The following is a 14,635-nucleotide window of genomic DNA, read 5'->3' as shown; positions in this document are numbered from 1 at the left end:
AAATGTATTATTATGTCATTCACAAGATTTAGATGGAAATTGTAATTACTAAAATATATCTACAAGGCGATAGCATCGTCACAGAACTTGCTACCAATATCATTAATCATTTATTTGTACATTGTCTGAGAATGCAAGCAATTACCATTGTGATATATTATTATTACAGCTGGAACTGCAACATTTTAACCATGCAGGTTAACCACCGTGACTTTTCACTCATAAAGTAATAGAATCACAAGATTTGACTATAACAAAGTCGTATTCAGCAACATGATACTTCATAATAAAGTGTTTAGGTACAAATCACAGCAACAAGAATTTCCACGGGCACATGGTAACAATAACATCCGGTCTATCGGACTGTCTCTAATATTTGGGTGGAGGGTAACTCGGTGGCGGGAAGCTTCCTCCTGGGGGTGGCGGGTAGCTGCCTCCCGGAGGTGGCGGGGGTGGGTAACTGCCGCCCGGGGGAGGATAGGCGGGATTCTGGTTGTATTGTGGGGCCATTCCGGGACCACCATATCCATATGCCCCTACAATAAAATGAATTATATTAAGTACTTGTTGTAATATTGTGTACAATACACAAATATATGCACTTAAGTACTTATATTTGTGAAACTTTAATCAGGATTCACATTAACAGTATTCATGACGAAGAGAAGCGGCACTAGGTGGCGCTGACCTGGCTGCGGTTGAGGGGGCGGTGGTGCGTGGACTGTGGTGACGACGGTGCCGCCGTGGATCCTGTGGGCCCTAGCTGAGTGTTTCTTCTTTACAATGACTATAACCACCATTATAATAGCAATCACAATGATTACTCCAATTACAATCCCGGCGATCGACCCGCCCTCAAAGCTGTAAGTAAATATCACCGTTATGTAAAGAGTAACACAATCAGATACTAGTAAACCATATATATGCACTTCTTCCTAATCTTAGAGTTTTGGTTTCATATTGACACAGATGTAATAACTATAATTATTATGTAGTTTTTAAATGTTAAGAATTAAGTTTATTTGAAAAATAACACACATTTCCGTATATTGTTCATTTTATTCGTGTTGGTATACTACAGAACAATTAAATTATTTTGAATACACTCGGTTATTTCACCAGTGCGAAAACCCATTCAGCTCATTTTCGTATGTAAATTTTTTTTTCGCATGAACACGAAACTTACGCGATATAACGCGTAACTTTCGCGAATAAACCCGAAATTTTCGCAATATAACGCGAAACTTTCGCGATATAAAGCGTAACTTTCGCGATATAACGCGAAACCATTATATAAATATTGTGATTTCATACAAGAACCCTTATGAAGAAATACTATTGAAAAAAACTTATTTTGGTTTTCAATCATGAAATAATTATTATTCATTATTATTATGATATCCGTGTTACTTTGATTTATGACGACAAAATTATCTCTTTTACATATAGATATTGATAAATCTGATAAAACTTCATATCATTTTTAGATGTTATATGTTCCAAGTATATAATAAGTTAGAGCATCATTTTATCATTTTTTATTTGTTCGCCGACCCTGTGTTCGAACAGGCATTAATTAATTATCTTTTTCTTATAAAATTAAGAGGACGAATTTACGCTTCTAGATTTGAACAATAGCTGAAAAATTTATAGGGGCATGGTCACGATTTTGGTCAAAAATTATTTTTTCGATTTTAATATTTACAATGCTTTAGTAAGGCATTTTTAATAGGCAATGAGAAAGAATTGTGAGCCCTGTATCTTGCTTAAAACTCAACGACTGGCACCAAAATTTCATTTGATCATTAGAAATGCATTTCTAAAGCATTGCAAATAATAAAAACAGAAAAATGAAATTTGACCAAAATCGTGACCATGCCCCTTTAAAGTCATAGCTTGACTTATCTTTCTGACAATAAACTAGACGTTAATTTATGTCGCGGCGATATAACATATATTATAACGTTTTCAACAATTATATTCTTTCAATTCAGAAATGATACTTATAATAAAACTTTTCATTCCAAATAAAATTGTTAAAATTAAAATATGTTGATGCCTCATCTTCTATATCGCAGCGCCTATGAGAATGTGAGAAGCGCGATGCATTATATCCTTTGAAAATTAGTACTAAGATTTTAAAGATTTCCTACGTTTGAATTTATATCAATTTGTATAAAGTTTAATCTGATCCATTTACATCTTTATATAATGAGATTTTTTTTGTAAAATTGATATGATTGTTTGTTTTCAGTCATTTTTCTTCATAGGGGTATGTATGAAATGACAATATTATTCGCGAAAGAAACGTGTTTATTCGCGAAAGTAACACGTTTATTTGCGAAAGTTTCGCGATTATTCGCGAAAGTTTCGCATTTATTCGAGAAATAACGTGTTTATTCGCGAAAGTTACACGTTTATTCGCGACAGTTTATTCACGAAAAAAATATTTTTTTTAACCTACGAAAATGAGCTCAACGGCCTTTTGTACACCAGGCTTCAGACACTTTGGGATTTTTCTTTTTTATCAAGCGTCAATTATGGTCCGAATGTAAATAAAACTTGTTTGAAAAATCCCCCCAGGTAAATGTAACAACTATCTACAAAGTAAAGAAGATGGGGGAACAAGATAGCGCAAATGCCCATTTGGTTTTATCGTGAAAAACAATTTTAAATTAATTTTTTTTTCAACCAAATAATTATACTAGATGATGTTATATTACAAGTTTACAAAAGCATAATTTCTAACCATATTCAGTTTGGAATATTTTCACAAACGATAAGAAAGATTTTTTTTTTAAAGTTTTGGTGGTATCGAACCCACAACCTAAAAACCCTAACTCTATAATGTTAGCTAATTCCTGGTGCTCTAACCACTGAGCCATTTCAGTCACAACAAACTTCATTGTGAAATGCTAAATGCAACTTTAACCACGAATTTACTAACTTGTGGTATCTCTCTAAAACGTTAAACTGTTGGGATACAGAATGACATTTTTAATGTATAGTGGGTCATCTCTCCATGTTTTTGTTGATTGAAATCGGTCTGATTTCCTTAAAACCTTATATAGACTACGGCAAAAATATGGAGCCCAGACCGACTCTATAAAAGAAAAGACATTGAAGTTCTAAAAATGACACTTTTTGGAGGTTTTGACACGCATATTCTAAATATTTAACATATTTAAAGGTTATAAATCGATGTAATGGTAAATATTCATTGTTTTCAATAATTTAGAAAGAAATTATGAGATTTGTTCATATTTTAATTTTATAGTATCTTATCTATCACCATATTGGCAATTTACGCGCCTTATTCACCCATCTTCTTTATAAACCTTTACAATTTAAGTTTATCAAGCAAAGTTAGAGAGTTAAATAATAAATAAATTACTTAATGTTTTGCATCCTGTTGATGTATATATTTAAATATGTCTTTGGAAATGAGAGACTGATATTTAGTAAAACACTTACTAGTAGGAGTAGTAGTAGTAGCAGTAATAGTAGGCATAGTAGGAGGAGTAGTAGCAGTAGGCCGCCTCTGTCACATGATGGCCTGAAATCAGATGATAAACATGTACATTGCAAAAAAACGGATAAATCGCGTGTATACGGTATCAACAGATATTACGAAAAATCCAGTAAATAGAAAATATTAGATTTCAGATTACATTGCAAATTGTGAAATTTAAACTATATAACAAATTAAAATTTCATTTCAAAAATGTATATTTTAAATTGCAAATTGCAAATTTTAAATCGCATTGCAAATTAAAAACCGAGTCAATTTACCAGCTCTGAAAAGATGCCATGCATTTGCCACTTAATGTTTTAGGCAAGTGAAACACGCCTTTTTTTTTTACATATATGTTTATAAGAATTGGTGACATGCGGAGCGTTTCTGGTCGATTTTGATTATTTATTACCTGCGTTGTCCTTAATAACATCGGGTTCATATGTTCATATATATAATACATCGGGATCGAAGTTTGTGACGTCACTGTAGCAACGTCACAGATATTCCTACCTTGGAGACCTGTGCAGTGACTGAGGTTTGTTGTATATTTACCATACACTCAGAATTTTAATAAAAGAATCATGCCGAAACAGAGACCGGATCCACAGTTGTCCGTACCCTACGGTAGACCGATCACTCGGCATACGGAGGACCATTCACTTGTAAGTACATCATGTCATTGTGAAATTACAATCCAAAGTTATGTTAATACACTTCTACTATTTTCTCACCAATATCATTTGACCTTTCTAGATACAATATATACCAAAGTACAGTGTTAATTATCTTATTACTAGTGCTACAATGTATGAAGAAATATATTTTATTTTAATTCTCTCTCTGTCTAGATCTCTCTCTTTCTCTTTCTCTCTCTCTCTCTCCACTTCAATCACACACATACATACGCCTGTAAAAAAATAACTGCTTTTTCAGGCCTATAATGCAACAAACTTTTTTTAAATACTAGGTTGAACTTGACTGCAGTGAGCTGGACCCGACTAAAAAAATGACTAAAGCTGAGGTCGAGCTTGTAAGTTTACAACTAATTTTTTGTTACTATAGCACCCCTGCGAATGTTATTGTCATTCAAATTTTAGACCACGTGGTTTTATTTGACCATTTCAGTTTCGCAGTAAAAATCGTACCTCGTGTATAAAGTCTATTTCACAGTTCATGTATCTAGGTTCTTAATATAGTAGTCAAATATAAAATCTAGAGGTTTATTGATTTTAAACTTTATCTTCATTAATTGGTGAATAAAATGTGTTCTAGAAAGAAATGTGACCATACAAAAATTAGTTTTTGTCTGCTGTTGCAACAACTAACATGCTTAAAAGAGATCCCTCCTGAGGATTAATTTTCGATCCGCGCCGGACCTAGTAATAACATCAATAGTGAAACAGACTATACCATTTTATGCAGAATGTACCTTGAAAATGGCTCGATATACTAAGTTTTAATGCAAAACAGACACCCATTATTTTTTTTTAAAACATGGTATTGCACACCGCAAGCATCAAACATGGCTATGAATTTATTAAGCAACCCAATGGTTATATTTTCAACCACTCTACACGTGTTTGCACACGAACGATAACTCTGTTCTGAATATTATCGTTTAATATAAATAACTGATAGATGGTAAAATAAGACATACATCTTGAAAGCTTTTCCCGTTTTAACATAAATCACAGTAGGATATGATATGAAAAACGACCAGTACTTACGTATTTTGAGAATATTATCCGATCACTTATACTTCCGCTCGAAATTTCACAGGAAGTGAACAAATATTGGTGAAGTCTCGTGAACTTTCATTCGAGCACCTCTGGATTTATTACTTACTTAGCAACGATAAAGAAAACATTCCGAACACATTCGCAGGGGTGTATAGAACACACACACACTCTCTCTCTCTCTCTCTCTCTCTCTCTCTCTCTCTCTCTCTCTCTAATATAAAATTATACATAATAAATCTTTTGAAATTATTTTTTTTCAGTTTTTGGTACAGCCAAAAGCCATGTTCATTGACAGAGGACAGGTTTGTTACATGATTATGAACACGGAATGAACAATGTCATTTACTAACTGTTCTACAATTCATTGGCATATCTTATTTTTACTATTGTAATAATTTCATTCTTGTCTGTTTTGAGCTCTTGATTAAAAATAACTAACTATAAAAGTAAATGTTCTATGGATATATTCAGTATGAACATTGTTTTACTTGATGGCTTACATGATCCCTATGAAATATTTTAGATACAAATCTTAACTTGTTAATTTCATTCTGTTCTTTTGGGGAGGGGTAATTTCTGTATTGCATGTAATCAGTCATGTTTCGTTTTTTCAGCCCCTCAGACCCCCTGTCCCTGTCAACGAGGAAGCTTTGGTAAGTACAGATCTGCCATTCATCTAGCTTTATATAAAACATGCGAATTGATCTGAAACATTTTTCTTAAAGAGATAGGTATGTATGTGTGTGTGGTGGTGGTTGGGGGGGAGGTGGTAGGTGTGGTTGTGTGTGTGTGTGTGGGGGGGTGTGTTGGGGGGGGGGGGGTAGGTATTGGTATGTGTGTGTGTGGGGGGCGTGGGGCGGGGTAGGTGTGGGTGTGTGTGTGTGGGGGGGGGGGGTAGGTATTGGTGTGTCTGTGTGTGGGGGGGGGGGGTGATTTCTTTAAAATTTTCCATAGGGTCTACGCCCCTTCACCCCTTAAAATCCATTCATTTTAAAGATGAATGAATCCACTGAATCAATGAATCAATCCATCTGATGAATCCATTCATCAGGATATTGGTTTACTCTTAAGCCAAAGGTCATGCTTTGATCTTTAACAGAACGACTTAGCCCAAGGTTGTGTACATTGAGTTATTTTGATTTAACTCTCTATAAAAACATTTTGAACCACTGACATTCTCTTATTAAAGCTACTGACTCCATGCGCGGATCCAGAAATTTTTTCCAGGGGGGGGTCCGAAGGATAATTGTGTTTGCCAGGGGGGGTCCGAGGCATATTTTCGCGATAATTTTACTATGTAAATTTAATAAATTTTTATTTTCCAGGGGGGGGGGGGTCGGGACCCCCCCGACCCCCCCTCTAGATCCGCGCATGGACTCGAAATCAAAAACATGTTGAGTAGGAAGTTTGTATTCAAAATGTTAATTTATACACTCAATGTTGACATCATTTTTATCATTTATGAATTTCTTGCTTTGTTTTCCAGAGAGAATTTATTAATGATATCATTGAAGTCTCCATAGAAGAGCTATTATATGGACCTGAGGTATGGTTTGTAATATTGATATAAGTATTGAAGGTAAATGATTTCAGAGAATCTTGTTGGTAATAGAACTATTATGACGTCATATTTGATTTCATAAAAATTTTTACATACTGTACTGCTTGTACATGTATGTAGTAAATGAAACAATTTCTGGACATTCTTTATCAAATCATTGGAAAAGTAATAAACCAAATACCTATATTCAGTTTGACATTATTTTAATGGGAAGGTCAAGAGCTTGTGTATTGCAATTTTGGAGAGACTGTAGGCATTCTAGATATATTTCACTATTCAAAAATGAATAAATCTCCGAGATATATTTCATAAAAAATGACAGCTTAAAACATGATTTTTCAAAATTTTTCAAAATTAAACTCAGGTGCTTTCTATCAAACAAAGATATTATTATGAAGCATCATTGAAAGAGTTTATATCTGGAATCTCATTATTCTGTAGGCCTTTTTTGATTTACTACATCTTGACCTTTAAAGATATCTTTTGAATGTTTGAAGTTGTTCTGATGTGATTTTTTTGTCACTGCTCCATTTAATGAAGAGTACATGTGTACTTAGTTCTCACTATTACCCACTGCCACGTATGTTGATTTCCTTTTAAACAAAATTTATGAACAATTTTCTAAAAAATTTATGACAATTGGTTTGGTGAAAAAATTGTTTATCACAGATAGTTTCGTTTTTAATTGAAGAGTATATACATTGAGAAAAAAATATGAAGCATCTCTCTCTCTCTCTCTCTCTCTCTCTCTCTCATTACATGCTGGGTAGATTTGTGATCTATTCATTCTTATCTTCTTTTCAATGTCAAAATTCATTTTTCATTTCAAGGCAAACAGAATTGCTGATGCTGACATCAAAACAGCATTCTTCAATGCTACAAACATTGACTGGGGGAAGAAGGTACTGATGAAGAGAAAAAAAGTAAGTACTCTACGGAATACATGATGCAACAAATGTAACACACTTTATCATTAAGATGTTTATATTTTTTTTCAAATAATTATACTAATTATTGATTCCTCTTCTTGTTTCAGAAAAATGTTTTTAAGAGAGCTCTGCAGTTCTGTTGTTGTTGCCTGGGAGTTTGATTTTTTAATTATTATAATAATATGATTGAACTTTTTAAAACTGGATTTATTAATGCATTTTTATTTTGATAAACAAAATTTATTTTTTTGAATGTTACATTTACACCAAGCTTTGATATATTGCCTTGTTAATTTTATCTGATTTGTATATTTTTTTTCTTTTAAAACTTATATTATAACAAATACAATTTCTAATACCTTTGTTTGTGTTGTTTCTTTTTTGTTCCCTTAGTAACTCCAACATATATTGTGTCAAATTTTAGCAATAAGACTTTTGAAATTAATGAAATGTATATATATGTGTGGGTGGGTGGGTGTTTATGTGTGTTTGTGTGCATGACTGCCTGAATATCCAGGAATGGCGAAAACGTTTGGAGTGAATATGATCAAATTGTGATTTTATTCTGGTTAATACTTATTTCAAAATCTAGACCCCCGGGACTTTCACCCCTCTCCCCTTTTTCCCATGAAATTATCAAATTATGATATATTAAGAAAAAATATTCAAATTGAGCTAAACATCATTGCAACATTTAATGCTGTTACATGTGTATAGAACCGCCCTCTATTCTATCCTCGATGTGTTGAGATTTCCATGGAATATATTCCTATATAGAAACACGTTCATTACAGATCTAGATTTACCCCAAACAATAGTCTTCAAAATGTATGATCAAACGGACTCATAGAAACTGATGCATTAGATTAAAATACTATCGTGTCGTTTGCGAATTTCTTACCTAAGTATTGAAGTAGAAAATAAAATCCCAGATATAGGGCTGAATTCGACGCCATTTTATTGTGGCGAAATGATTCAACTTGTTTCAAGTTCCAACTCCAATCCTTTTTCAAACACCTTAATCCGATTTTGTATATGTATGTAAATGTCCCATAATACTCAGTCGTCCACATACTTTTGAATAAACACTAATTTTAATGCAAAGGTCACATTTTTAAATGTTCGAATTAACTTCTGCTTCCGACCAGAAAAATGAATAGAAAGAAGATTTGCCATTTTTCTGTATACTAAAAGTAACATATATTTCATTAGTATAATGCATAGAATGAATGTAAGTAAGTTATTAATGAGTGTCTTATAGTCCAGACAATGATATACGGTAAGTTGCGCGTGGAATACAGGATTTTACAAAACTGTAGTTAATAAGAACACAATATTCTTGCCCATTAATAAAATTTCAAGAAAAACTGTCAGTATTGATATTTGCAGATTTTGATGTGATTATTTTTCACGGGAGTCGTCCCCCTTTATTTAATCATTGTGTGCATATTATGCATACATTGCCATTCATTGCTACCATTGTCAAGTTATTATTTAAACAATAAAATGCTTATTTAATGATTCATTCGGAATATAAAGGTAGCGACATTGCAGAAAGAATACATAACCCGCGTTAGCGGATAATGTAAATGAACTTCACTTTCATAACTCGCATGAATCATTAAAGAAAGCATTTTATTATTTATATTAACATCTTACTTTTAACTAATTCATAAATTGATTATGAAAAGTAAGTTAAGTTCTAAATTACTTTTGATGTACATATTAAGTACGTTAGCTAAAAGAAACAGCCACATCATTTCCTGTGAGACTTTGAGTCTGATATCACCGTGCAAAATTCACTGTTTAATTATAACTTTATTTCGGACTTTAATTTTAAAATTTAACATCTTATTATACTATTTTCTCACAGTTTATTTCTTACAAAGTTACTTATCTAATTAATGATTGACACTTTTCGGACCCTGTGTGTGATTTCATCGGCAGTCTGGAATACGGCGGCCAGCCTCGGCCACGTCCGACTCACCCAGAGTCTTGAGTCCGGAGGCCACTACTGGCCATATCCGACTTGTTTGTAACATGTCTGTCTGTTAAATTGTTATAATGTCGCCATCGTTGAGTCTCGTCCAATAAATGTGGAATCCTGCATCAATTGCCTGGTTGTTTCTCTGGAACTGTATACTGGTGGACCTTCGGGAATACGACAAACCTACCCTTCGTTTTTACCTTACAGCCTACAACGCGCCACAACTTTATACCTTATACCCTTTACGATAACATTCCATCACCCGGTTCGTACTGCACACGAACGATGCAGTTCTAGACGAATTCTCAAGCACCGAAAAATCTACGCGGTCACACTGACATCATCATGGCGTTCTACAATGTTCAATGTCCCGCCGCGACAAATGCAGATGTCGTTGCGTTGTTGCGGCGCAGTAGGAGATTATTGCGTGTTACTTGGCGTTTTTACATTGTTTAAGGACGCAGCAGCAGCACCGGTGTGACAGGTGTTTATACAAGGCTCGTGCCATGTTTTTGTTTAAAAATGATCATTAAACAAATGTACTTATAAAAGAAACTAATATAGATTGGTATTAATATTTATTATAATAAAAACGCATAAAATAAATTAGAACATCAATCAGAAAACAATAAAACAATAGTAAAATCAAATAAAAAATATATAATAAAAATTAATATACTCTGACAAGCGGCATGTCTTTAGCGGAGAAAATAATTCAAACAAAATTTTCAGTTACCAGATGGTTATAGAATCTTTGAAATTCCTCCTCCCAAAACACTCTGATGTTTTAATGCCTAAATTATTTACTTTTTTTTTTTTTTAAATAAAAGCTGACTTACAAAAATTAATATTGGGCATTAATTTTAGAAAAGCTTAAATGATAACATTATGCAACATTATAAAAACATTATGCAGTTTATTCACAAAAGAAATTGCTTACATACGTATTCGTAAAACTGAATACATGTATTGTAAAGAAAATGATATATTCAAGAAGATCTATGCTTTTGATTGCGGTCAGAGTATTTATTCGGTGTTTACACGGAGTATAGTTGTCAATACTTGGTCGGGGGCGGAGCCTCGCTGAACGTTGAACCATATGCGCTTGTCCCAGGCATCGCCCCAGCCTGCGGGGGTGGATAGGCGGGATTGCTGTAGGTGGGTGGAGGGTAATTCGGGCTGCTGTAGGTGGGAGGCGGGGGCGGGTAGTATCCATTGTTGGCTACAATAATGATCAATTATAAAGGTTGAAAAAAAAATATATCAATATAAAAAGTCTTTCCCTACAATTTATAAAAGATTTGTTTGTTAACTTCATCGGAGAAATTAATGTTCATGTTTTAATTGAATTGCAAACTCTAATAACACATTTGATACAATCATTGTGTCCTACCCGGGGGTGGCGGTAAGCTGTTGTTGGTGTTTGACACGGCGGTGACGGTGGTGCCGCCGGACTGGTGGACCAGGGTCCGCCCCCTGTTGGCATGTTTACAGATGATGATGGCGACGACAGTGACGATGACAGCAAATATGATGATCCCGGCAACCACCCCTCCAATCACGGCCCCCCTACAACAAGGTCAAGTTATTACCAAGCACTATTAAGACGTAAAATAACAACGAAGACCGGGCCCTAAAGTTAGAACGGACTGGTCAAACAAAAATAATATTGTTTTTAAATAGAAATTAAGAAATACATTTGATGTGTATGCAATGTTTTTGTGCATAGCTACAATGTAAGATTTGATTTAAATGGTTGACCTACTGAACTTATTATTTACATTTGTGTCAATGTGAAATTAACCATATAACGTTTGACTTCGGTGTTTTATGAGTTAATGGTATCTGGACCAGAGACGTGCCAGTACTTACGATGATGATGGGGAGTAGTAGTAGTATCTATAGTAGTAGTAGGATCTGTAAGAGTAGTAGGATCTATAGGATCTGTACGCTCCATCAACACACGGCCAAACTGTGAATGAAAATAGGCGGATTATAACTACTGCACCGCTGCTATTGGCCCACGAGGGTGTACATTATATTTGTACATTTCAAATAGGTCTTAATCTTAAATTATTGATAAAACTTTAGACTCCTGTACTAATAAAAAGATTGATTTGATTATTTGAGTGGCATAGTTTTAAGGAATTCAGTGGCGTCGGAAGCAAATTGAAAGGGGGGGGGGGGCTAGACTTCTTAAAACTTTGGTTATGGTTATGTATAACTTTGCTAACAATGCCTAGGATCGCGTCTTTGTTCCCGTTGTAACATGTATCGATGGACTTTGTTGTGTTCTATAAGTGACATTGCCCTTCGAATGGATGATCGGTACCAGTGTATACCTGATTTAAATCACTAAATCCCCGACATGCTATACCATAATAAGCAAGTGCATTGTTATTTGTTCCAAGGGGTGTAGATCCAGCTTGTGGTTCAATTACGGCGTCTTCTGATCTGACGACCTTTTTCTGCAAATCTTTTGTTGAGTTTGGTGTTTACTCGACAACTCATTCGATGTTGTGGAATTAATTACAGTTTGAATTTTTATTTCCAAATAATTTATATTCTTTTGCGATGATAAAAATTCACTTATATATCATTGGTTTTTATTTTAATTTTCGTTCTAAGAGGGACTCCCCCCCTCTCCCCGAAAAAAATCGCAAGCAAAAAGAAAGTATCGCACCAGACCACAGCGATTAATATGAACTCTTAAACATATTTATCGCCAAAAAATGTATTTTTATATATCATCCATTGAGTCATCAATTCAGAAAGCACAAGGATGACATCCCCCCTCAAAATTAATTTTTATAAAAATTACAACCTTTTTGTACTTATCTAACAACATAAAAACAGTAGTACGCGTACGATATTGAATTAAAAAATAAAAAAAAAATATCATGATTAAACTTTAACTTACTCCAACTTGTTAGAATCAAAATGATTACTCCAGTGATATTTTCTGTAGACATCTTAGAAATTTTAATATGAAACTATTGTACAGAAGTCAAGCATAGCTTTAAATCCTCAAAAAAATTTGCCAGGGCACGGCTGAATAAGTGTGTAAAAAAAACCTGAAAGACTTACTTTAAATGTCTACGTCATTCAGTGGTTAGCGGGTGACGTAGAGTTGAAATTAAGGAAGTAAATACCAACACATGAACAATCAAGTATGTATAGGAATCTACTATGGAAAATTCCACACGTAGAATCAACGTATAGAACGTTAACTTAACAATCAAGGTGTTTTTTTTTTTAAATCTGTACGTTTCAATCTAATTAGATTTAACAAGTATTGAATTAAGAATGTGTTAATCTGGCACTAAGATTAGACCCCAGATGGGAAAAGAGGAAAGACTGATCAAGAACAAGAACTGTTGAAAATTAAAGACTCCAATACGTGAGTCTGACCTGGGGAGAGGTGCAGAAGAGGGCCAAAAACAGAAAGGAATGGAAATCCTTAGCCCCATGTGCCTTCGGGTGCATCAGGGATTGGTAATATAAAAATAACAAGAGCCCAAACAGACAACATTTCAAAATAATTTATACCAATGTAATTGTCCCTTAACTTGGCATCGAGCTCGAGACTCTGATGGTGAGCCCTAACTGTTAGAGTTGGAGGAGGTTAAGGTTTATAGAAAGCTTAAAGTTTTAGACCAGTTACCCGGTGAGGGCCATTTCTAAGTAACAACTAATTTTATCTTCACTAAACTTGGAAGGGCAAAACAACAAATAATAATTCTGTACCTGACAGAGATAACTCGTATACGGAGTCTGATGTTTTAAGAAGCTAGAGCACAACTCAGAACAATTATATTGACTAATTGGGGATAATTAGCAGAGCAGACTGACCCTCACTAATAACTTGTCATCTGGCATGAGTAAAAGACATCTGTTACACAAAAAGACACACCATTACAAATTTATATCTTGAATCTCATTATTCTGTAGGCCTTTTTGATTTACTACATCTTGACCTTTAAAGATATCTTTTGATTGTTTGAAGTTGTTCTGATGTGATTTTTTTGTCACTGCTCCATTTAATGAAGAGTACATGTGTACTTAGTTCTCACTATTACCCACTGCCATGTATGTTGATTTCCTTTTAAACAAAATTTATGAACAATTTTCTAAAATTTCATAACCATTGGTTTGGTGAAAAAATTGTATATCAAAGATGGTTTCGTTTTTAATAGAAGAGTATATACATTGAGAAAAAAATATGAAACATCTCTCTCTCTCTCTCTCTCTCTCTCTCTCTCTCTCTCTCTCTCTCTCATATTACATGCTGGGAAGATTTCTTATCTTCTTTTCAATGTCAAAATTCATTTTTCATTTCAAGGCAAACAGAATTGCTGATGCTGACATCAAAACAGCATTCTTCAATGCTACAAACATTGATTGGGGGAAGAAAGTACTGATGAAGAGAAAAAAAAGTAAGTACTCTATGGAATACATGATGCAACAAATATAACACACTTTATCATTAAGATGTTTATATTTGTTTTTCAAATAATTATACTTATTATTGATTCCTCTTCTTGTTTCAGAAAAATGTTTTTAAGAGAGCTCTGCAGTTCTGTTGTTGTTGCCTGGGAGTTTGATTTTTTAATTATTATAATAATATCACGGAACTTTTTAAAACTGGATTTATTAATACATTTTTATTTTGATAAACAAAATTTATTTTTTTGAATGTTACATTTACACCAAGCTTTGATATATTTCCTTGTTAATTTTATCTGATTTGTATATTTTTTTCTTTTAAAACTTGAATTATAACAAATACAATTTCTAATACCTTTGTTTGTGTTGTTTCTTATTTGTTCCCTTGAGTAACTCCAACATATATTGTGTCAAATTTTAACAATATGACTTTTGAAAATTAATGAAAAGTATATA

At 33.7% G+C, this 14,635-nt stretch overlaps 3 protein-coding genes across 5 annotated transcripts; 1 reads left to right on the top strand and 2 right to left on the bottom strand.

Annotated features, from left to right (window-relative positions):
- Nucleotides 1–91: 91 nt before the first annotated feature.
- Nucleotides 92–8,769, bottom strand: LOC117682782 (protein TonB). 2 transcript variants are annotated; one of them, XM_066082206.1, is made up of 4 exons: nucleotides 8,648–8,769; nucleotides 3,475–3,556; nucleotides 689–861; nucleotides 92–536 (listed from the first exon to the last, which is right to left on the bottom strand). In XM_066082206.1, the coding sequence occupies exons 1-4, from the start codon at nucleotides 8,700–8,702 to the stop codon at nucleotides 370–372; spliced, it is 477 nt and encodes a 158-aa protein (XP_065938278.1). In that variant the 5' UTR covers nucleotides 8,703–8,769; the 3' UTR covers nucleotides 92–369. The 2 variants fall into 2 exon arrangements, with proteins under 2 accessions (XP_065938278.1, XP_065938279.1); XM_066082207.1 differs by lacking the exon at nucleotides 8,648–8,769 and adding an exon at nucleotides 5,794–5,821.
- Nucleotides 3,996–14,521, top strand: LOC105336404 (uncharacterized). Of its 2 annotated transcripts, none has more exons than XM_066082210.1 (7): nucleotides 3,996–4,179; nucleotides 4,485–4,547; nucleotides 5,517–5,558; nucleotides 5,871–5,909; nucleotides 6,743–6,802; nucleotides 7,648–7,740; nucleotides 14,284–14,521. In XM_066082210.1, exons 1-7 carry the CDS (start codon nucleotides 4,099–4,101, stop codon nucleotides 14,335–14,337), a joined length of 432 nt encoding a protein of 143 aa, XP_065938282.1. In that variant the 5' UTR covers nucleotides 3,996–4,098; the 3' UTR covers nucleotides 14,338–14,521. The 2 variants fall into 2 exon arrangements, with proteins under 2 accessions (XP_065938282.1, XP_034307050.2); XM_034451159.2 differs by lacking the exon at nucleotides 14,284–14,521 and adding an exon at nucleotides 7,854–8,108 and having other exon boundaries at nucleotides 4,002–4,179.
- On the bottom strand, nucleotides 10,630–12,813 carry LOC136269612 (uncharacterized). Its single transcript, XM_066082204.1, has 4 exons — nucleotides 12,654–12,813; nucleotides 11,606–11,705; nucleotides 11,127–11,302; nucleotides 10,630–10,955 (listed from the first exon to the last, which is right to left on the bottom strand). The coding sequence occupies exons 1-4, from the start codon at nucleotides 12,703–12,705 to the stop codon at nucleotides 10,789–10,791; spliced, it is 495 nt and encodes a 164-aa protein (XP_065938276.1). The 5' UTR covers nucleotides 12,706–12,813; the 3' UTR covers nucleotides 10,630–10,788.
- Nucleotides 14,522–14,635: the final 114 nt, after the last annotated feature.

This window comes from Magallana gigas, chromosome 4, assembly GCF_963853765.1.
Source record: "Magallana gigas chromosome 4, xbMagGiga1.1, whole genome shotgun sequence".
NCBI classification, from domain to species: domain Eukaryota; kingdom Metazoa; phylum Mollusca; class Bivalvia; order Ostreida; family Ostreidae; genus Magallana; species Magallana gigas.
This window is presented reverse-complemented; position numbering and strand designations above follow the sequence as displayed.

Excerpts from the sequence above, each read along its gene's own strand:
- LOC117682782 (XM_066082206.1), bottom strand. The coding sequence starts at position 8,702 with ATGGCGTCGAATTCAGCCCTATATCTGGGATTTTATTTTCTACTTCAA. Across the intron at positions 3,557-8,647 it reads TTTTCTACTTCAATACTTAG|GCCATCATGTGACAGAGGCG; the intron begins GTAAGAAATTCG and ends ATCTGATTTCAG. Across the intron at positions 862-3,474 it reads TACTACTACTACTCCTACTA|CTTTGAGGGCGGGTCGATCG; the intron begins GTAAGTGTTTTA and ends ATTTACTTACAG.
- LOC105336404 (XM_066082210.1), top strand. The coding sequence starts at position 4,099 with ATGCCGAAACAGAGACCGGATCCACAGTTGTCCGTACCCTACGGTAGA. Across the intron at positions 4,548-5,516 it reads CTAAAGCTGAGGTCGAGCTT|TTTTTGGTACAGCCAAAAGC; the intron begins GTAAGTTTACAA and ends ATTTTTTTTCAG. Across the intron at positions 6,803-7,647 it reads AGCTATTATATGGACCTGAG|GCAAACAGAATTGCTGATGC; the intron begins GTATGGTTTGTA and ends TTTCATTTCAAG.
- LOC136269612 (XM_066082204.1), bottom strand. The coding sequence starts at position 12,705 with ATGTCTACAGAAAATATCACTGGAGTAATCATTTTGATTCTAACAAGT. Across the intron at positions 11,706-12,653 it reads TTTGATTCTAACAAGTTGGA|TTTGGCCGTGTGTTGATGGA; the intron begins GTAAGTTAAAGT and ends TTTCATTCACAG. Across the intron at positions 11,303-11,605 it reads TACTACTCCCCATCATCATC|GGGGGCCGTGATTGGAGGGG; the intron begins GTAAGTACTGGC and ends ACCTTGTTGTAG.